Source organism: Centropristis striata, chromosome 4 (genome assembly GCF_030273125.1).
Source record: "Centropristis striata isolate RG_2023a ecotype Rhode Island chromosome 4, C.striata_1.0, whole genome shotgun sequence".
NCBI lineage: Eukaryota > Metazoa > Chordata > Actinopteri > Perciformes > Serranidae > Centropristis > Centropristis striata.
In genome coordinates this window covers 39,671,400-39,694,135 of record NC_081520.1, presented here as the reverse complement: position 1 = coordinate 39,694,135, position 22,736 = coordinate 39,671,400, and the positions used below count along the sequence as shown (strand labels likewise).

Sequence of the window (22,736 nt, the reverse complement as noted above, 5' to 3'; positions counted from 1 at the left end):
TCTATCTATCTATCTATCTATCTATCTATCTATCTATCTATCTATCATCTTATTCATTGTCATCCAAACTCTGGGTCGTGTGTCAACCTATTACCAACTACATGTGCAGTAGCATGAGCAGTACAGATTTGCGAGCAGGTTTATCTGTGGCAGAAAGCTGAAATGAGAAAGTGAGGCTGAACTGTGAGCCAGCAGGACTTGATTTTTAGTTTTTTTTGGTCGAGCTATCAGGGCACAGCTTATATTGCTGTTCATCATTGCTCAGCATGCTTATGTTGCTCTACGTACGCAGTTAATAAGTCAGCCTTGCTTTACCCAGGTACATGATTTACACGTTGCTGTTAGTGGTTCTGACTCTGAATCACAAAGTGAGAATGGCTGTGACCTTGCAAATATTACAGTATGTCATGTTAAAGTGGCTCTCTCATACACTCATGTTTGTGGATAATCAGCAGTATGACTTACCTTTAGAAGACATGATGGCCGTCTGTTTGTGTGCTCAGTGACTAAACTGGAAGGACAAAACACAAACAGTTAACAGAGGACCGGTGAAAACAGCAGCTGGCAGCTGGACGTCCATCTGCGTCTGCACTCAAAAAAATAACTCATTGGATGAACATCCAACAAATATATGTAGCCCAAACTCAAAACAAGTGCATCGATGCAATATAATGTATTTGAGTTAATGTAGCTCACTTTTTTTACATTTGGTCAAACTCAAATTAAAAACATGTATGTATTGTATTTAAATTGAGTTACCTCAACTCATTTATGTCAAGGAGAGCTAAAATAAAGAAATTGTGTTCGTTCAACCTAAAAACATAGAATAGGAAAACTGAAACTCATTCTTTTTGGGTTGAAGGGAAGGACAGGGGAGTCAATTAATACATTTTAGGTTACACTTCTTAAACTACTTTTGATTTGATTTTAATTGAAGATAAACAATACATTAATGTGTCACATCTAAGAAGGGCTTGAATCATTTTTTTTGAGTGTGGTGTGCTGATTTAACCAGGATAATTTTTAATTTTTTTTTAAAGTATTTGTTATTAAGTGTGGCATCTGAAAACTGTTGTTTGCAGGAAAGAAGATTCATGTGGATTTGGTTTCAATAGTCTCCCCATTTTAATTACATTGGAGACTTGTAGAAGCTTGTTTAAATGGGCTTATTCACTTTAGATGAGAGGTAGTTGAAAGCTTGGAAACTCTATACATCTTGACAAATTGCCTTCCCTACAACAGACTTAGGAGAAAAGTGATTGCCTTGATCTTCACTGAGAACTTTAAGAGGCTAATGGTGAGTATTGATCCTCTTTTCCCCACCCTTTCCCTCTCTATCCTTTACACACACACACACACACACACACACACACACACACACACACATGATCTACAGCTCCTGACCTATAATCATTAACTTACACAGATTAACAGGCAAAAAATTTCCCCTTCCGTCTCCATTTTGTTCAAGCATGCCGCTGTGAATTGTGTACTTCATTGCTTTCATTTATAATGTGTCTGGGCCTTTTCAATGCACCACTGAGCACAAGTGCATAGCGGCAGTTACTCATTAATATATCACAGTTCTGATATTTATTAACCTTGAACCCTGCGTGGCTGTATAGAGGTCATACCGTAGATGGGCCAAAGGAAGAGTAGCTGTGGTGAAGCCTGCCTTATAATGCAGAATTGATATGCAATGATTTTTTTTCTCCTAAAGTGCAGCAATGCATCACTGTTATTAGATTTCTCAAATTGGGGGCAATGAACAAGGCTGGCCTCTTCACTCACTTAAATAATGGAGCAACTTTGTTAGGAAAAGTTTAACTTTGCATTGCAAGAATGCCAATATTTTCTATTTTAACCCTTTATCAGGCAAAGAACTATATTTGGTAACTTCAGGTAATATTTTGAGAAAAAAGTTGCAAATTTACTAGATTAAAGTGGCAAATCTACAAGAAAGAAAGTCTCAGATTTAAGAGATTTAAAGTGGCAAATCTGCGCAAAAAAAGTTGCAGATTTACGAGAAAAAAGTGAAAAAAACAACAACTTTTTTATCCCAGATTCACCACTTTTACCCTTAATAGGACACTCATTGAAATACTTGCAAATTCCAAACTTCAACCCTAGAGAATATTGGAGGATATTACATACAGCCGGAACGTGTGGCAAATCTACAAGAAAGATTTATGAGATTTAAAGTGGTGAATCTGGAAGAAAAAAATTGCTTTTTTTCCCACTATTTTCTCGAGAATCTGCAACTTTTTTCGCAAAGATTTGCCACTTTAAATCTCTTAAATCTGCAACTTTTTTCTTGTAGATTTGCCACTTTAATCTAGTAAATTTGCAACTTTTTTCTCGAAATATTACCTGAAGTTACCAAATATAGTTCTTTGCCTGATAAAGGGTTAAACAGAAATCAGATTCTAGACACCTTCTAACACCTCAGAACACTGATTAACATTATACTGCTGAGGTACTTCTGATGACACAGTAACAGTTTAAACCAATTTCTAGGCCTCTGATTGATATTTCAGACCTGCACATTTAGTTTAACATTTGTTCAGGAAAGCAAGTTATGACTCACCTCAGCTGAAGTCTCTGTATTACCTCTGTCCAGGTGTGTGGCTTCGTCTGAGCCGAGGTAAGGTGCAGACCAAATTCCAACCTCACCGATCCACCCTCTCTCTCTCTCTCTCTCTCTCTCTCTCTCTCTCACACACACACACACACACACACACATTCTTGTACTTCTATCTTTGTGAGGACCCTCATTGTAATAGTGAATTCCCTATCAAGGTTATAATAGTTTTGGATTTTTCATTAGTTTTAGTTTTAATTTTGTTGTGACTTTTTGTTTTCAATTTCAGTTAGTTTAAATTAGTTTTTGGAGTGAGTTTGCTAGTTTTAGTTTAGTATTTATTTTTTGAAATGCTTTAGTTTTAGTTTAGTTTTTATTAGTTTTAGTTTTTTGTAATGGGGTATTTGTTGGGTGAGAGATTAAAAGAGCTCACAGTAAATTGTGCCTTTATTTCCTTTGTCTTATCAATCTTCATTATGTATGAAAAAAGTTGACAAAAGACGAAAACGAAGGACATTTTCACTACAATTTTAGTTAGTTTTGTAACCACACAATACAGTTTCAGTTAATTATAATTTCTTTTTGTAACCTTAACCGTAAAAAACAAAGTCTAAATCTTAAAAAAGCCTTTTAAGAAGTGAGGACTGGCCGAAATGTCCTCACTTTGCAAAAATGTCCTCACTCTGTTGGTTAAAAACGTGTTCTGGTCCTCACTATGTAGGAAGAACAAGAACACACACACACACACACACACACACACACACACACACACTCTACCTCTCCACCCCCACAGCCATATTTCAGTCTCACCTCTCATTTTTGAACTCTGAAGCCAATAAAGATAAAATCTGCCACCCTTTGGAATCATAGAAGGACAAAGCAGCATATTCATGGCTCTGCTACATGCAGACATATCTTCTGATGTGGTTTCACTGCACCAAGTAGCAGCATATAACCTTGAGTGACATTGATGGAAATTGAACCCTTTTGCTCTAAAGGTTGCTTGTGAAATCTCATTTTCTGGGATTAAAAAGTTCAAACCTGACAACCCTGAGGAGAATTCTGCAAGAAAAATAATTATGATTTTCACTCAAATCTGGTTTTCATCTAAATGAACACAAGAAACAAATAATTACATGTGTTCAGATTATTTATTTATGCCAAAAGCACAACAGGTGGTTACACAACAAGGCCTCATGCGTGAAATGAACGTAGCATTTACTTGTACAGCGGTTGCTTTAAAACACTCACACTTAAGTTGGTGTAAGTTTGACTTCACAGTAGAGTCACAACAAGCGTTATTTATTTGTTCTCTCGCTATGATTTGGCTTACATTTGGCTAAAATTAATGTATTATTTCAACTTGTCTTTTGTAATACGTGTATGGCCATGAAAAGGATCATGACGTCAAAAACTGAGCAAGCACTTAAATTAAAAAAAACAAGAAAGAGGAACAGAAAGAGACACAGGCGTCACAGATTTACAGCAGAGAGCAGTGTGTACGGGGAAACTAATCATAGTCTGCAGGAGACTCATTAATCCTAGTGGAGCCGATGACTGAGTGGTGGAGTGTATGTGTGGAGAAGAAGGCAGTGAGACAGCTGATGCAGGAGCTCCCTCCACTATAGATGGTCAAACACTGCAGTGGAGGAGCTCATGCAGATACCTGCAAACCAATCTTGCTCAGTCAGAGAGCTGTGGCAGTTGAGATTGTCTCATATAAGGCTCATCACACTTACATGTAAAGATACACATGCACTTGTGATATATACACAATCATACATACACAGGATATGCACACACACATACTGTATATACACTACTGGTCAAAAGTTTTAGAACACACCAACTTTTCCAGAATTTAATTGAAAATTATGCAGTTTAATGTCTCAGTGTACTCTGAAATTAATGCACATTTGCAACATTTAAAATTCTTTATTGATAGTGTTTTGAAAGTAAAAAAAAAGATTCAAAATCACATTTTATGTTGGACTAAAGGACTAAAAAAAGACACAAAATGACCAAAAAAAGACACAAAATGACAAAAAAAGACACCAAAAGACACAAAATGACTAAAAAAAGACACAAAATGACTTACAAAGACATGAAAAGAATTAAAAAATGGACAAAATAGCCCAAGACTCCATAGAGTTAAGTTGTTAACCCATTTCTTGTTCCCTGAAAAAAGGCCTACTTGTATAATTCTGAAATGTACATTATTTTTCAGTTTTGGTTAAGCTTACCTTTTTTTATTTACCTCTGGCAGTTCACCACTTACCTTTGTACCCTTTCAAGCTGTTCATTTGACTTGAACTGCTTGAATTTCAATAAAAAAACTGAAAAATTGGGGTGTTCTAAAACTTTTGACCGGTAGTGTATGTGCACCAACAAACCCAACCATTCAAATGTAGACTTAAATGACGGATATTTAACTGTATATCTTATCTGTAAACTATCTGTATTTATATATATATATATATACTTATATATGTATACAGTACTGTATATATGCATATGTTATAATCCATATGTGATTAGCATTATCCAGGACAATTAACAAAATAAACAACAAACTGACAAACCCTTAATGCAGTAGATAGAAGTACAAAATGAAGGACAGCAGACCACACAACATCAAAACTTCTTCTAGGGCTTCAAAGACAATCTTGTGTCAAAGGTGCTACCGGCTAAGACGAAGAACTGGAGTGAGTCACAGAAAGGCACAGGAACAGACAAGAGCACGGTCACAACGGAGCATAACAGGTTTGTCTTCAGGGTACAACATTTATGTACATATTACACCTCTAAACATATATACCTCCCCTCCTACCCTGTCAAATAACCGGTTTGTATAATCATCCTTTTCTTCACTGTTCGAGTGGTTTAATATCAAATAGAAACTGATCGTCCTTTCAGAAAGCAGCTCGGTCCGGGGGAGTTGCCTCAGTTCTCTGCTGGAGTCTCTTTGGCAGCCGCTGCAACTGAAAGAGGTCAAGGATGAGTGGTTTAGTCGGAGCGCGAGTGCAGAACATTCATTGTCATTTCTTCTGAAATGTTTCCAGTCCCGCTCTCCCTCCTTTACTTATTCACTCAGGTCTACATGAAACCTCTCTCCAAGGACGATGGCGACAGTTCTGCTTCTCATTAAGAGTTGGTCAATACATGCAATATTTAACATTGTGTGTTACTGACCTTTTTCTGAAGGCTACTATGTTTCTACTGTCTACAAGTAAGAATATTTACCTTATTACAAGACACTGATTTGTAGTTTTCTTTTTTATTGATCCCAACACCGTTATATAGAGCCAGTTCTACAATTCTGTTTATGTCTTCTTTACTTTACTTTTTATTCTTTGTCACTGACATTACTGCATCCAGTAGTTCTGTATGTGTAGTTATTTTAAGCCCAATCCTGTAACTTGTTCATAACAGGATTGGTCTATTAACCATGCATAAACTTACGTAACCTGTACCACAACATCACCAATGTGTTTAAAACAGAAACCCTTATTACATTGGCTATCACACGAACTGCACTGCAAAAGTTTTTGTACAAAAACCTGCAAGAGAATAGATAGAATAAAATACTGAGGTAGCATATATAAAAACAACAATAGAAAAAAACACAGAATAGAACAAGGACACTAAGGAAGTTAAAAAAAAGAATAAGAATTTATTGTTCTGTCTGATAAGTCTGTCTTCCTTTTTATGGATTGCTTTGAAATCTGCAGGATTTTCAACGGAATCAGGTTTCCACCGTATGAACGGACGCAGGTCTCTGAAAATGCACCTTTGCCAAAAGAATTTCTGTCACAGGCTAGATTATCTAAAGCCTGAAGACAGAGCCAAGTGGACGTGCAGAAGACTAGCTTTCAGACCATATTAATTACAAAATGCTGAAAGGTTGTTATGGAATTTTTTCCCCAATGACAAAAAAAAACAAAAAACTCTCCACCCAGCTTTAACAGTGCCGGTTGATTTCTATACTGTGTTGAAGTTAATTGAAACCTAAAACATCTTGTAAGGTGTGATAGGTTAAAGTTTTTATAACCTGTATGTTCCCCCTCTCACACACACACACATAAAGTACAGTTCGCCCTCCTCCTCCTCCTGTGCGGTGGGCACTCCCAAAGGAAAACTCAATTATGGATGTGTGTCATAGGGTGAGCCAGAGGTGAGAGTAGCTGACGGAGAGTCATAATGTGCATCTTACCCTTGGAGACAATCAGGTTCTCCTCCTGCGCCTCCTCGTCTCCGGGAGCCCTGAAGAGAGGATAGGTTGTCATGGTAACCAAGTAATATTAAGTATTATGACAAAAAGCTGCGATAAAACAAAGTCTTTGCGGGGGGTGTTTGTTTGTTTTTGCAGTCAGAGAGGGACACCGACATACCTGGGCTTCTGGTTGATATTGCAGCGGCATCGTCGACCTATAGAAATATCAGCATTAGTTAGATATATTGTGTGTGTCATCACAGTATACAGTGGTTCACTGCGATAAAAATAAAGATATAATGGATGAAAACAAGATAGCATTGTGACATAGTGTGGAAATACAGTGATAATCCATTAGATTATTATTTATTTTTTGTAACACTCAATTACATTAAGTGCATATGCACATAATAAAATGATACACACACAGAGGTTAACTTACTGAGGATGAGCAGGATGCCCAGAGTAAACAGCACCACGGCAAATGCCAATCCCCCGATCCTCAGGCTCTCATAGTCTGCAGAAGAAGCAGACGAGAGAATTTATGCAATGTGTAATTTATAACAAAAAGGTTTGTGTAGACACTTATGTTCTTACAAGGTGGTGATGATGGTTGCAGGTTCTTCTAAACTTACTATAAACAAATGGGTCTTCAACTGTCTCCTTGCCATCTGTAAAAATGTAATATAAACCACACAATTAAAGACACATTGATATGAAGATGTGTCCCTCTGTCAATTATTCACTTATCTCTTGTTAAATGCAAAATATGTGGGGGGAAAAAGAAGGCTAAAAATGAGCATTTCTTTTAAAACCACTTTCTTCCTGTAGAAGGCGATGAGCTAACTTTGTTCATCATATAAATCCGCACCAAATTGTTGGCCTGTTTTGAGTAGAAGTGACTGTTTGGATTACTGCTGCTACGGCGCTACTACAGATTTTGCTGTCATTTAATTGTTATATAAGGAAAAGTATGCTAAAATTAATATATCGTGATGCCAATGTGCAAAAAGCCCATGATCGTGTTGTATCTCTTAGGAATGAGTTCTTGAACCAGGAAGTAAGTTAGCATGTTAGTGCCTTGGGGTCTATCCTCTCAAACTCAATGAGGTAGATGCCTGAATGACATAAATTAGCTTTGTAAAAACTCCCACTTATGAATTTTGACGTTTTTATGTCTCCTTACAAAGGTGGTTGCTAACAAGTAGCTAAATGAGACTACAGTGGTTGTCAGGGACATTAAACGTCATCACACCGGACACAGATAATGTCAGCTGGACTAATTTCAGTAAGTCTGACTCATTTTCAGTTGACCGGGTACTCCGGCTTCCTCCCACAGTCCAACAACAGGTTTAGGTTTAAGGTTTTTAGGTTTAATAGGTGACTCTAAATTGCCCATAGGTGAGATTGTCTGTCTCTATTTGTCAGCCTTGCGATAGTCTGGTGTCAGCTAGGATCGGCTCCCCCGCGACCCGAGTGCGGTTAATCGGTTAAGGATAATGAATGAATGATTTCATAAAACAAATTCACGCGGTTCAAGCTCAGTAACTATGGCAAACAAGTCAGATAATAATAATAATACATTTTATTTGTAAAGCACTTTTCATTGTTAAAAGCAATCTCAAGGTGCTACAGAGTACAACAAGATTAAAAACAGGTTAAAAGGCCAAAGCACAACGATACATTTAATAAAAGGCTTTTCTAAAAAGAAAGGTTTTTAGGCCTTTTTTAAAAGAGTCTGTTGTTTGTGGAGCCCTCAGGTGGTCTGAGATTTGCTTTATGGAATCAAATAAGGTAAAGTGGCTTCATGGAACAGGCCCCTTAACTACGATGTTTCTCAAAACTTTACCTGTGTTTTTGTTTGTACCTTAACCATATCATATAACTATAGTTCATTTGTCACATCCCCCTCACCTCGACTATTATATAATTACAGAACTGTCAAATACTGAAAATCTTGTCTGGCTATAAAGTTTGACAATATTCTGATAATGAAAACACCCCTATGCACTACAATTTCATTTTCTAATGTATTCATTATCACTTGTCCATCCAAACAGCCACTCTCATCTCGTCAGCATTGATTTCACTCTATAAATATCTCTCTAATCAACACACAGTTTGGTCTGGCCATTCTGGGGCTTAATCCATACATCTGCCACTGCTCACTGTCACGAAGCAATCCATAAGAGTCTGATTTGATCTGGAAACCAATAGACACACCTATGTGGCGGTTAGGCCTGAGTGTGACCCCATTAGAGATTACATCAAGTGTACTCACCCTGTGCACTGGGGTCTGATACGGCTGAGAGGAGGAGGAAGTGGTTCGAGTCAGAGGGTGAAAGGGAAAAGAAGGCACAAGAAATGAGATATGAACCATGAGTGAAACATTATTTAGCAGTATCTATTCCTCTATTTATTTAATCTACCGATGTTTTCTACATACCAGCAGTGGTGGAAGAAGTATTAGGATCCTTTACTTAAGTAAAAGTACTAATAAAACACTGTGAAATTACTCCACTACAAGTAAAAGTCCTGCATTCAAAACATACTGAAGTAAAAGTACAAAAGTATCAGCATCAAAATGTACTTAAAGTATCAAAAGTAAAAGTACTCGTTTTGCAGAGTGGACCCACTCAGATTGTTTTATGTGTTCTAAATATATTATAAGATTATTTGTATTGATGCATTTATATAAGTAGCATTTTACTGTTGTCCAGATAGGACTAATTTTAACTACTTAATACACTGTTATGTTTTATAAATGTGTAATCATATTAAATCTTTTTTCATGTTGAATCTGAAAAGTAACTCAGCTAAATGTAGTGGAGTAAAAAGTACAATATTTGCCTCAAAATGTAGTGGAGTAGAAGTATAAAGTTACATAAAATGGAAATACTCAAGTAAAGTACAAGTAACTCAAAATTGTACTTAAGTACAGTACTTGAGTAAATGTACTTAGTTACTTCCCACCACTGCATACCACAAGCTCAAAAGTGTCACTAAAAGCTGTTTGCGGCACTACATCATCTATTTGTCCTGTGTGGCTGTGAGAGCATGTGTTTACGTGTCTTACATTTAATCACACATTATAAACAGACCTCACACACTCCGTCAGTGACACAGCCAGTCTGTGAAACCCACACACAAAGCACCCGAAGCAGTAATTGATGTTTTGTTGCAAGCCCACACCCAGCGAGTGCCTTTTCATGTAACGTCTGTCTCTGCCGCGACACTGCCTCCCTATGGACAAATGGTGTGTGCATGCATGTTTAGTGTTTGTATATGTGGATGTGAGCAGTGGGGGGGGGACTTACCAGCCACACACACCAGGAGTGAAGAGAGGAAGAGCAAAATAGTTTCCATGGCAACTGTTGATATAGAGTAATAAAGAGGGAGGGTGAGAGAGTATGAAAGAAAAACAACAAAAAATACAGTGAGGGAGGTCTGTGTTAGTAAGCCACACTACTCCAACTCATATCTGCCCCTGCAGCACACACAGTTTATATACACAAGCACACACACACAGTACAGTAAGTCAGCTATTCTCAACCTTGGGGTCGGGACCCCATTTGGGGTCGCGAGATGATTTCTGGGGGTCGCCAAATCATTTTGGAAGTCAGCTCTGTCTCCACTGTGTTAAAGTGTTCATGTGTTTTAGTGTTTTTGGTAACTTAATGCCTTTTTTTGGTCATCTTGTGTGTGTTTTTTGGTCATTTTGTGCCTTTTTTTGATAATTTTGTGGTCAATTTGTGTCGTTTTTGGTCATTTTGTGTCTTTTTTTGATAATTTTGTGGTCAATTTGTGTCTTTTTTTTTGATAATTTTGTGGTCAATTTGTGTCTTTTTTGCTCATTTTGTTTCCTTTCTTTGGTCATTTTGTGTCTTTTTTGCTCATTTTGTTTCCTTTCTTTGGTCATTTTGTGTCTTTTTTTAGTCATTTTGTGTCTTTTTTGGTCATTTTGTGTCTTTTTTGGTCTTTTTGCGTCTTTTTGGTCATTTTGTTTCCTTTTTTTGGTCATTTTGTGTCTTTTTAGGTCATTTTGTTTCTTTTTTTAATCATTTTGTGGTCAATTTGTGTCTTTTTTGCTCATTTTGTTTCCTTTCTTTGGTCATTTTGTGTCTTTTTTCAGTCATGTTGTGTCTTTTTTGGTAATTTTGTGTCTTTTTGCTCATTTTGTTTCCTTTCTTTGGTCATTTTGTGTCTTTTTTGTCATTTTGTGTCTTTTTTGGTCATTTTGTGTCTTTTTGGTCATTTTGTTTCCTTTTTTTGGTTATTTTGTGTCTTTTTTGGGTGATCTGAACTGTGCGTGTGAGATTCTGTTCAGTGAGCGAGGGTTGCGGACAACATGCATGTTAAATTGGGGGTCGCGACTCAAAAAGGTTGAGAACTACTGCAATAAGTGGTGTGTAAAAAGGGGGAATCACATCACACAGCGCTGGCTCAATCCAAACCCCTGGAGGTTAACTAAGCCTACGGATATAGTTTTTATCTTGCATAAGGATCCATGTTGAGAGCCTGCATACATGTTCTCTTTTCCTGGCAGAGATTACTCCTTCCTCCCTGTGGACACCAAACAACCTTGGCCTATTTTAATGTAGGCTATTCGATGCACAGTAGTCAACCGTGTCTTCTACAAAATGATCATGATCAACTATTTTGCATTTGGTAATACATTTTGATGTCACCCAGATAATTGTTTTAGCCGACCTGCATGGCTGCAAAGGGAGCTTAATAATTTTGGCATGAATTGACATAAAACTTAAAGATATTCTCAGTCCCCAGAGAATTAATCCTAAAGGCTTTGGGAACCCTTTTGGGAGGGCCATGTCTTGACAGTTGGATGGATTTCAATGAAATTTGGTATATATACAGTATGTGTGGTTGGATGATGGACACTCAACTCTGTCTCCTAAAAGTGATTATCCAGATCCAGTTCTATCCAGAGAAACCTGATTCTCTCTCAGACTACGGGTTTAGTTTTATACAAGTGGTTAACAGAGGGCCACATTAAAAAACGGCAAAGTTGATATTTAAGCATTCAAAACCTTTATTTTAGCTTATTGAAAAATCAACAATAACAGTTATTTTTGTACGCCAATGACATTTCTCATTTTTGTGCTTTTATTTTGCTGCACCACGGCTCCATAGAGACTTTTAAAAAAGGACTAAAAACATTCCTTTTTAGCAAAACCTTTGGTTCCTCCCATCTAGATGGTTTTTAGATTATGTATGTATGTTTTCTGTTTTTAGCTGTTTTTTTTATTTTTATAATTACAATGTTATGCTTTTAACCTGTAGCACTTTGAGATTTCCTGTAATGTAAAGTGCATTACAAATAAAATGTATTATTATTGTTATTATTATTAACATTTTGAATTGAAACAAAACTACTTTGTTAGGTTTAGGAAAACATTATGGTCAACATTGTCTTTGGGTTTCACTCCGGACACAAACAGTCGTCTCCTGCATGTATTTTCTTTGGTCCATCCATGAACCCAGATCTCCCCAGAACATGGACTCTCTATCTTTGATTACAATCTTATTTATCATGTCAAAAACAAACGTGTTGTAGTTTTTCCTTCTTTCTCTCCTGCACATTTTTGCATATAATTTGCACTCTGCACATTCCTCACTTAATTTGCACTAAGTTGTATATAGTATACTGTATATTGTTAAATGTCTTTTTCTTAGATTGTTATTTTTTATATTTATCTTAAATTTTGTGTGAAATTTGTGTGGTCGGCTGTAACAAAGAAATCTCCCCGCTGTGGGATTAATAAAATCAATCTAATCTAATCTAAACGTAATCTGGGAGAAAATATTTCCCTTTCAAACTCTATTCACCATGCAATTTTGTTGTACATGAACCCAGCCTGCATTATCAGGTCAGTAATTAATTTGTCCATTACTTTGGTTTTTGACTAAATACCTGCAAAACTAATGGCATTACCCATCAGCCTCAGCTGTAATTTGTTTTAAGTGCTAATAAAGAAATGTTTACTTGCTAACATGCCAACTAAAATTGTCAAAATAGTAAACATGTTGCTGAAAGCATCACAGGGACTCCATCATGTACTTAGATGAACCAATCAACTAAATGTTTGCAGTCAACACTAAAATCATTTCACCTCATATAACACAGGTGTCAAACTCTGGCCCGCGGGCCAAATTTGGCCCGCAGTGTAATTTTATTTGGCCCGTGAGGCAATACCAAATTATTATCTTATTATTGTACTATAAAAGCTGACCTATCGGTATTATACGGCGCATTTACAGCTAATACTACAAATCCCACAATGCCCTGCTGTTGTTTTGCCGCGTCAATCAGGACAGGACCCAGAAATGCTCCTCGGTGACAGTCGTCATAGCAACCTCAAGCTAGAGCTGTCTCCCAGCTACCCCTTCCCAAAAATGGCGAAAAGAAAGGCAGAATTTATTAACCTGTTGAAAACGTTTATTTTGATATTTAAATCAGAAGGATGCAAATAGAAAAGAGGCATACGATTTTTATTTATTTTTTATTTAATAAATTAATGACACTGATGTGTTTTTTATTTGAAATTTTATTTTGCATGTCTGCACTATTTAGTTATATATTGTATCTTTATAAGCGTTGCTGGTTCCATATTCAATGTTAAAGCAAAACATGTTTGGTATATATTAAAAGGTTTATTTGTTCAATGTTGGCCCGCGATTTTATTCAAGTTTTAAATTTTGGCCCATTGTGTATTTGAGTTTGACACCCCTGTCATATAATATCTGCTCCTGGGAACCAAACTGAGATTAATGTTTAATGGCTATGTTGTGGCAACCAGAGCACCACATCAGAACACAACAATGTTGGTAAATGTCTAGTTCCTCCTGTTTACCAAAACTACCACAAAGACATAATGCTTTCTCATACTGAACTAACAGATAATGCAGACTTTGTGGCAACAACAACAAATCGATATCTATTATTGGTCTAATTCCCCACCAAACTCTGCAAACAAAGTGTCTGCACTGTACCATCTTTATTCATAATTCATCATTGTTAACGTCTCCATCCTCTGTCTGACAGCCAGAGTGGCCTCTTTATGTGTTGTCCATATGTGGATGGACAAAAAGCATTACAAACTGGTTCTGATTAAGTGCCCAACTCTAGCAGGGAGTAATGGGAGTAATGGCTCAATATAGGCAAACATAGATTGGTAACAAGATTTGACAGCAATGCATCTCATGCAGCTCCACAGCGAAATAATAGTAAGTGACAGGTCTGCGGTGCAACATGTATTCTCTGGAAACAAACCAGAGAAGTGTCAGCATCAAGCCTGCAAGAGTTCAAAAGTTTTATTTAGGTTTTTTTTTAGTTTTTATTTTATTTGCACAGTTAGAATTACATAAAATGACAAAAATAACATATAATGTAAAGTGCAGGGAGAGGCAGAAAAGCCAGATGGGCTTATTTATTTAAAGCCTCCACCTGAAATTTCATAGTTATTAGAAAGTAATAAACTGATAATAGAAAAAACAAATGTATAACATCAACAAGTTATAATGACAATAACAAAAACAATTAAAAACAAAAATGAACATGTTAAAAAAGTGTATTTGTGTGTGAATTAGAATTTTAAAACAGCAGTTAAATGAGCTTTTAGACATCTTTTGAAGCATTTTACAGAGATGGGGTCCTTTGCCAGATGCGAAAAGGTATTTATCCATAATTTGGTCCCCCTAAATTGAACAATAAATTGACCTCTGCATGTCAGAAATCTTGGAGGATGAAAATCTAAAGATTGACGCGTTGAATAAGAGCGAATCTGAGAATTAAATTTAAAATAAGTCTTAAAGTGCTTTGGAAAGTTTTCATGATCTGAATATATCTTAAAAATAAAAACACATATTTGAGATATTTAATCCAATCCAATCCAATCCCCTTTATTTATATAGCACAATTTTAGCAAACACAAGGTTTCCAAAGTGCTGCACAAACAATAAATACATAACACAACAAAGAGATGTAGTAAACAATAGAACAGTAAGATGCAATAAGGTAAAATAAATTAAAAATGGGATAAAAATAAATAAAATAAAATGTAAAATGTACTGCCCGCACAAATAAAATATGCATGAATACAATAAAAACAAAAAATCATAAAATCAACATAAAATCAACATAAAATCAACACTCTACCTGGTGTTAAAAGCCAACAAGAAGAGGTGGGTTTTAAGAAGAGATATTTAACTCTGGACTTTGCCAATGTTTTTTGACAGTGCCACCTGGCTGGCTAGCAGTTATTTCTGTCCATGCATGTGACTGTTTCCCTGAGTGACTGGGTGTATTTATGTCCATCCACCCATCTGGCTGTCTCTATTTAATTGTATCAGTGGTAGAGGGCAAGGTGCATTTAAATTAAAAGGATCCATTATAGTCATTAGCAGAGAATCCGACTGGAGCAGTTTTGCCCAGTTGCTGTTTGTATGTTGAAGCTTTGTTTATTTGATTTGTGAGTCCTCATACAGATCTAACACACGACATTTATGAAATAATGTGACACAAGATGACAACAGAAAACTGAAGGTCTATGGCATCCATTAGACTAATACCATCTATCCTTAAAACCAACCTATTGTGACCTTGGACAGCATAGTGCACAGGAATTTATTATTTTCAAGATTGTTTGGATATTTTTTTAAATTAATTTTTAGTTTTTAAAGTAGAATTTTTACTCTTACACAAATTTAAATAAGAAAATCGGTAACACTTTATATTAAGGTCCTTGTAATAACCATTAATTAACAAGTAATAAGGTCCTTGTAAGTCCTTACAAGATGCTTATTAACATTATTGTGTGTTTATAAGCTTATATAAGTGTTAATAATGGCATTACAAACACCCATGACCCACCCATTATGTCTTTGCCATGCCTTTATTAATCTTATTTTGTTTGCTTATTGATATTAAAATATACTTTTTTGCTCATCTATTATAAGTTAACTATAAGTTAACTGTGCTTTTTGCAACTACTGGATCTAAAGCGAGAACAATGCCTTATTTCTTGTTAATTAATGGTTATTAAGGACCTTATTATAAAGCGTTACCCAGGAATTTATTATTTTTAAGTTTGTTTGGATATTTTTTTTTAGTTTTTTTTAGTTTTTAAAGTAGAATTTTTACTCTTACACAAATTTAAATAAGAAAATCTTCTGTGTCATCACTACAATAGACTAAAGGTGTGCTATAACTACAATTATTTTAAAAAGCACAATCAATACAGTTAGAGCAAACACTTAATAAAAAGTCATGCATGTGTTTTTTAATTCAAAGAGTTTACTTCATTGAATCTTTGGTCATAAATCACATGAATCTGTACTGCTTTTGGGGGTTGCAAGTGAAAACATGTTCACTGACCGACTGATTGAATCATTTTTCAATCATCACATCAGCTCGCCTGCTGTGAGAAACCTCAATATATCTGAGAAGATAATGGATTAATGGGAATGGTGGATGGACAGATGAACAGGTAGTCTAACTTGAAAGATGTGGCCCTCTGGGACAAGGTTATTATAGTTAACGAAAACTAACGAAATAACGAAAACTAGAATTGAAAAAACATTTTCGTTAACTGAAATAAAAATAAAAACGAGAGTTTTTAAAAAACTCTAACTAACTGAAACTGTATTGTGTGGTTACAAAAATAAATAAAACTAACTATTATAATTATAATTATAGTGAAAATGTCCTTAGTTTTTGTTTTTGTCAACTTTTTTCATTCATAATTCAGTGTTTCTATTTGAACATGCAACACATGGTGAATATGTTTACTGAGACTGGGATGTCTACACTCAAACCAAAATTCAAAACACCCGGAACTGTAAGAGTTAATAACCTTATTGGGGCTGAGATGGATAAAACCAAAGGAAACAAAAGCAAAATTTATTATGACCTCTTTGAATCTGGCACCAAACGTATAGCCCATTACAAAAAAACGAAAACTAACACTAAAACTAATAAAAACTAAACTAAAACTAAGCATTTTCAAAAAATAAAAACTAAACTAAAACTAGAAAACTCACTCTAAAAACTAAAACTAACTGAATTTGAAAACAAAAATTCACAACGAAATTAAAACTAAAACTAATGAAAAATCCCAAACTATTATAACCTTGCTCTGGGATAAGCTTTCCATTAGCAAGCGATCACACTCTCCTAATACTATTTTCAATAAAGAAACAAAAAGTGTTCCAAACAAAATGAACAGCTTTATAGTGATAACCTAAAGCTTCATTTGGAAATTGTGCATGAGGCAGCTACTTAGCCATTTGCAAAATGTTACCGATCTACGTTCTCCAGCAAGGGAAAACTTAGACTATGTGTCTACAGCTGGATGCTCTCTGTACTGGCAGTGTATAATAGGTGTGTCAACGTTAGACTAATGGAAAGGTAGTATATCTGATGCCCTTTGTGTCTCTTCTCACTAAGACACTTGTTAATGGCATAGATATGACAGTGAGTGTTTAGGGTTAAGTGGACTGTTGGACAACTTCCACTGATTCTGGAGGAACTAAAGATAGTCTGGAGTTGAAGGCCAAGCAATCAGCAAACACTGGATTTCCATTCACACCATGACACCTTTTAAGGACAAAATAAGTAGACATTTATATGATCAATAACTCATTTTGAAAGAAGGTTTGCATTTATTATTGATAGTTATTCTCACAGCTTTGATTTTAGAAGTTGTCAGAGACTTTCATCTTTCTTTACCACAAAATATACTGATTGTTCAACAAGTTGGTTTGAGAAGTAGGGTGTCAGGCCCCCTTGGCCTTCACCTGCAAAATGTCACGGGAAAAGATGCATACTAATAACAAAAAGATGCAAAATGTTCACAAAAATACATAAAAGAGCTACAAAGATACATTAAATAACCAAATTATAGACATAAAATTACAAAAAGGTGACAAAAAATGACTTAAAAAAGACACAAAATGACCCAAAAAGGACAGAAAAGAACTACAAGAGGAGACAAAACTACAAAAAATATGCATAAGGATTACAAAACAACAACAAAAAAGACTAAAAGACTAAAAAAATCTTAAAGTATCACTCTTATGGAGAACAGGTGATGGAGCTTATTGTGAAAGAACCAGATTTATCAGTCCATTTCATTTGTTTTTGTTAAAGCATACTTTTCTGACAAAAAGACATAAAAGAGCTACAAAGATACATAAAATAACCAAAATATAGACATAAAATGACAAAAAGGTGACAAAAAATGACTTAAAAAAGACACAAAATGACCCAAAAAGGACAGAAAAGAACTACAAGAGGAGACAAAACTACAAAAAAATATGCATAAGGATTACAAAACAACAACAAAAAAAACTAAAAAACAAAAAAAATCTTAAAGTATCACTCTTATATAGAACAGGTGGTGGGGCTTATTGTGAAACAACCAGATTTATCAGTCCATTTCATTTGTTTTTGTTAAAGCATACTTTTCTGACCTATATTTTCCCGCTTATATAAATAAAGAAAAATGATGAGATCACTGCAAACAATATGACTTTTGTATGTGTGCAATATGAATTTCCTTTGAGTGGGTTAGTAGGTCATAGTCACGTTTGTCCCATGGGAAGCCTTAAAGGTGTTGGCAGCGTGGCATTGCCAAATGTAATGAATCAAGCAGCTAGTCAATGGCCGCCTTTCTCTCCACAGGTATTATTTATGGCACCGGAGCAGCTGCCTGTCCTAAACCTACCTTATCTGCACTATTGTTTTGAAATATCAAGTTCCAGAGCCAGACTCCCCTTTGTCTGGGAGGGCAGGACAAGGAAGGGGCAGAAAGGGTGACTGTATCTGTTTGGGGAGAACAGGGAAATAGCAGGCAGGGAGGCGGTTTTCTGTCATGCCAGGACAAGGAAAGGGCAGGATGAAAGACAGCGAGAATGGGAAACGAGCATACAGGGACAGACATTGTCTAGCAGGAGAGTGCAGGCGAAGGGCACACAGAGGAGACTGTCTGAGGGGAAGGACAGTCTGTTTTATGATTGTAGCTTTTACTGTATTAAAATATACAGAACATTAAACCCTCCTGTCGTCCTTCCGGGTCAAATTGACCCAATCTGTTTTGACTATTCCTTCTTTCCTCCCTCCTCCTGCCTTCCTCTCTTCTTTCCTCCTTCCTTCCTTCCTTCTTTCCTTCCTCCTCTATCCTCCTTCCTTCTTTCCTTCCTCCTCTATCCTTTCTTTCTTTCTTTCCTTCCTTTCCTCCTTCTTCCCTTCTTTTCTTTCCTCCTTCAGCTATCTCCTTTACTTTCTCTATTCTTTCCTTCCTCCTGATTTCCTCTCCTTTCCTCCTTCCTTCCTTCCTTCTTTCATCCCTCCCGCCTCCATTTCTTCCTCTATCCTCCTTCCTTCTTCCCTTCCCTCGCCCCCCCTTTCCTTTCCTTTCCTTTCCTTCCCTTCTTTCTTTCTTTCTTTCCTTCCTCCTTCCTTTCTGCCCTCTTTCCTTCCTGCCTCCCTCCTTTTCTCCCTCCTTCCTTCTTTATTTTTTCCTTCCTTTCTTTCCTCCATCCTCCTTCCTTTCTCTCTCCTTTCCATTCTTTCTCCTTTTCCTCCTCTCTTCTTTCCTTCCTCCATCCTTCTTTCTTTCCTTCCTTCTTTCCTCCATCCTTTTTTACTTCCCTTTGCGTCCTTCCCTCTTCTTCCTTCCTTGACCCGAGGACAACAGGAGGGTGAAAAACAAAGGTCAGGAATTGTGGTGAGGGAGAAGAAAAAACAGGAGGGCGATTAAAAAAGAAAACATAACCAGAAGCAATGGGAGCGGTGAGACAGCTGACTCAACGAGTGATCGATCTAACCCAGAGCCGGCCCAAGGCATAAGCAAACTAAGCGACTGCTTAGGGCCCCGTGGCCACTAGGGGCCCCCCAAGAGCAATTCAAAACAATTTTTATTTTATTTAAAAATGCCAAGATAAAGGTATGTTGTCTTGGTAATGGATTGTTTATCATAGAGATTTGTGTAGCTGTTAATAGCAAATTAGCTAGTTTTTTTTGCATCCGGCTACTATATATAGTTTGCTGCACATTGCAGTTGCAGTTTTTTGAAGCCCAAAATAATAAACCAAATGAAACTTTTACTAAAATATATATAATATAGGTTTTTTTGTAATATATTTTACCATTTGGAACGATGTAAAAATCAACCCTAGCTCGCTCTTCTTGACATTTTCACTAGAATATGCTACATTTTGAGATTAAAAACCATATTATGTGACACCCTGGACATCATTTAGTCATTGGTATTATTTGTATTATTGCATTGGGCCACCCCCATTAATGTGTATAGACATATCAGGCTGACAATAGGATCATGTAAACAATACTGACAGAGCCACAATGAGTTTATAGGTGTGTGAATGATCAACAATCAATTATTAAATTGTTTAATTATTGGCTGAAATAGAGGGACCCAAAATCGAATTCTGCTTAGGGCCCCATGGAGGCTTGGGCCGGCTCTGATCTAACCTCTGACATCACACTATTTTGCAAATGTGAGCATCTCAGATAAGATCAGTGTGACACACTTTTCCGTAAAACAAACATCAAATTTGAGTTATGGAAAAAGTGGATAAGGTCAAGAAGTCAATATGTGTTTTAACATGAGACCACACCCCTCAAACAGTCTAATTGTGTGCTTTGTGTGCTCAGGATCGTATTCATATTGACACAGAGTGGTATTGGAATGATATTGTGTCATAGAGGTCCAACTGGCTCGCTGTGTGGGTTTTTCATTGTCAGATCTCTTTGCAGCTTCACATGAAATAATGCCTTTTTCCAAATCTGTTTGTGTCCCCTAGGGCAGTAGTTCTCAACCTTTTTGAGTCGCGACCCCCAATTTAACATGCATGATGTCCGTGACCTGCGCTCACTGAACACAATCTCACACGCACAGTTAAGATCACCCAAAAAAGAAACAAAATGACCAAAAAAAGGAAACAAAATGACCAAAAATTGATGACAAAATGAGCAAAAAAGACAAAAATGAGTAAAAAAAGACACAAACTGACCAAAAAAAGACACAAAATGACCAAAAACAGACACAAAATGACCAAAAAAATACACAAAATAGCCAGAAAAGACACAAAATGTCCCAAAAAAGACACAAAATGACTAAAAAAAGGAAACAAGGGACCAAAAAAAGGAAACAAGTGACCAAAAAAGACACAAGTTGACCACAAAATGACCAAAAAAAGGCACAAAATGACCAAAAAAAAGACACAAAATGACCAAAAAATACACAAAATGACCAAAAAAAGACATTAAGTGACCAAAAAGACTAAAACACAGAGCTGACTTCCAAAATGATTTGGCAACCCCCAGAAATCATCTCGCAACCACAATTGTTATAGCTGCCCTAGCGAATATGTACATGTGTAAGGTTGGATATTTGTGTGTGTCTTTGTTCAAATGCAAGATTTCAAATGTAACGTCATCATTGAGCCAAACCCCGCTTCACTTTTGTGTGTCTGCAGGACATCCGTTGGGTGACAAATGACCCTAAACGTTTCCAAACACACATAAAATACATAAGTTCCAATTAAAAGGGGCATTTAATAATAATAATTAACAAAGTAGGTCAGCTTAATAGGTCAAACCACAGGTCTCTCCAACCTTGTCCCCTCTCTATATCTGACCTAATAATGATGTTACGTCACCATGACAACAGTGTGCGTGTCCGTTATCTCCATGGTAACTGTCTCCATCTGAAAATATTCTGGCGCCGAACAGAAATGGGTTTTACGATGAAAACACAAGCAGAGTTCATACATAAACAGGAGCAAAGGGGTGTGGTGTGTATGCAGCTTCAAAGTCAGAATTAGTCGGTGTGACTTCAGGTGGATTCTAAGATGACATGCATTATAATTAAATAATAATAAATACATCAGAAATAGGGGAGAGTGGTTGTAAATTCTGTGCAAGTTGCTCTCCAATAACGCGCTGATAGCCTCTCCATTGTAACGTTAACGCACAGCCTACATGGCTCGCCCACATACAGGATTCACTCGTAATAAACACTTGAAATATTTATATATTATGAAATATTTTTCAGCATCTGATGCGAGGCGTCAGCGCCCCATTCACTTGTGCGTCTGTCAACCTGTGGATCCTCCGATGGAGCGGATAAACGAGCCATCATGCGCCTTGTGATGTGCAGTGACATCACGCACGACACCCGACAGGCTATTTGTTCTCCAAAAAGACTGTAACAAGGCTTACGATAACAGGCAGGGAAAGTGAAATAGTCACGTTGGTTTTTAATTAGGCTTTGATCCGCATTTGTAAATGTTTTTCCCCTTTGCTGCTCAGCCAGCGAAGGTTACAGTGATCAGTGCCAGCAGACACACCCTCATTCTGTGGCAATAATAAACAACAAGCAGCGTTGCAAATGACATATCTGCAAGTTAATGAGACCATTTACAGCAGTGTGTACATATATATATATATATATATATATATGTACACCACACGTTGGCGTAATAATAATAATTTCATTTAGAAATGTGCGTTTTTCACTGAACATCCTACTGATGACACGATTTATTTACAATGGACCAAAAAAGCTCATATTAAAAAAATAATAATAATAACATATTCCTTCCAATCCATCTTTCATGGGTATCAAGACCCCTCCAAAGGCGGACAATAACACCATCTAAGACATCAAATATGTGCGCTTATCAACTTACCACTTGTTCTCCAGCCGACCGTTTTCCAACAAACTGATATCCACCCTAAAAAAAATCAATCAGTTTGTCTGGCGAGGCTTCTTCCAAATATTCTCATCTGTCAATATGTGCACACTGCTCACATCTACTAGTCGTGGAAAAAAAGAGATGTGATGGATATCAGTGTGACTCCTGGAGTGACTGCTTATTCAGTGCGTTGAACCCTCT

General features: G+C 36.5%; 1 protein-coding gene across 1 annotated transcript; it reads right to left on the bottom strand.

Annotated features, from left to right (window-relative positions):
• Positions 1–5,250: 5,250 nt before the first annotated feature.
• Positions 5,251–22,735, bottom strand: fxyd6 (FXYD domain containing ion transport regulator 6). The gene is made up of 8 exons (XM_059330657.1): positions 22,530–22,735; positions 10,112–10,165; positions 9,076–9,099; positions 7,430–7,465; positions 7,237–7,311; positions 6,973–7,009; positions 6,795–6,844; positions 5,251–5,562 (listed from the first exon to the last, which is right to left on the bottom strand). Exons 2-8 carry the CDS (start codon positions 10,158–10,160, stop codon positions 5,525–5,527), a joined length of 309 nt encoding a protein of 102 aa, XP_059186640.1. The 5' UTR covers positions 10,161–10,165; positions 22,530–22,735; the 3' UTR covers positions 5,251–5,524.
• Between the last annotated feature and the right edge of the window lies 1 nt (position 22,736).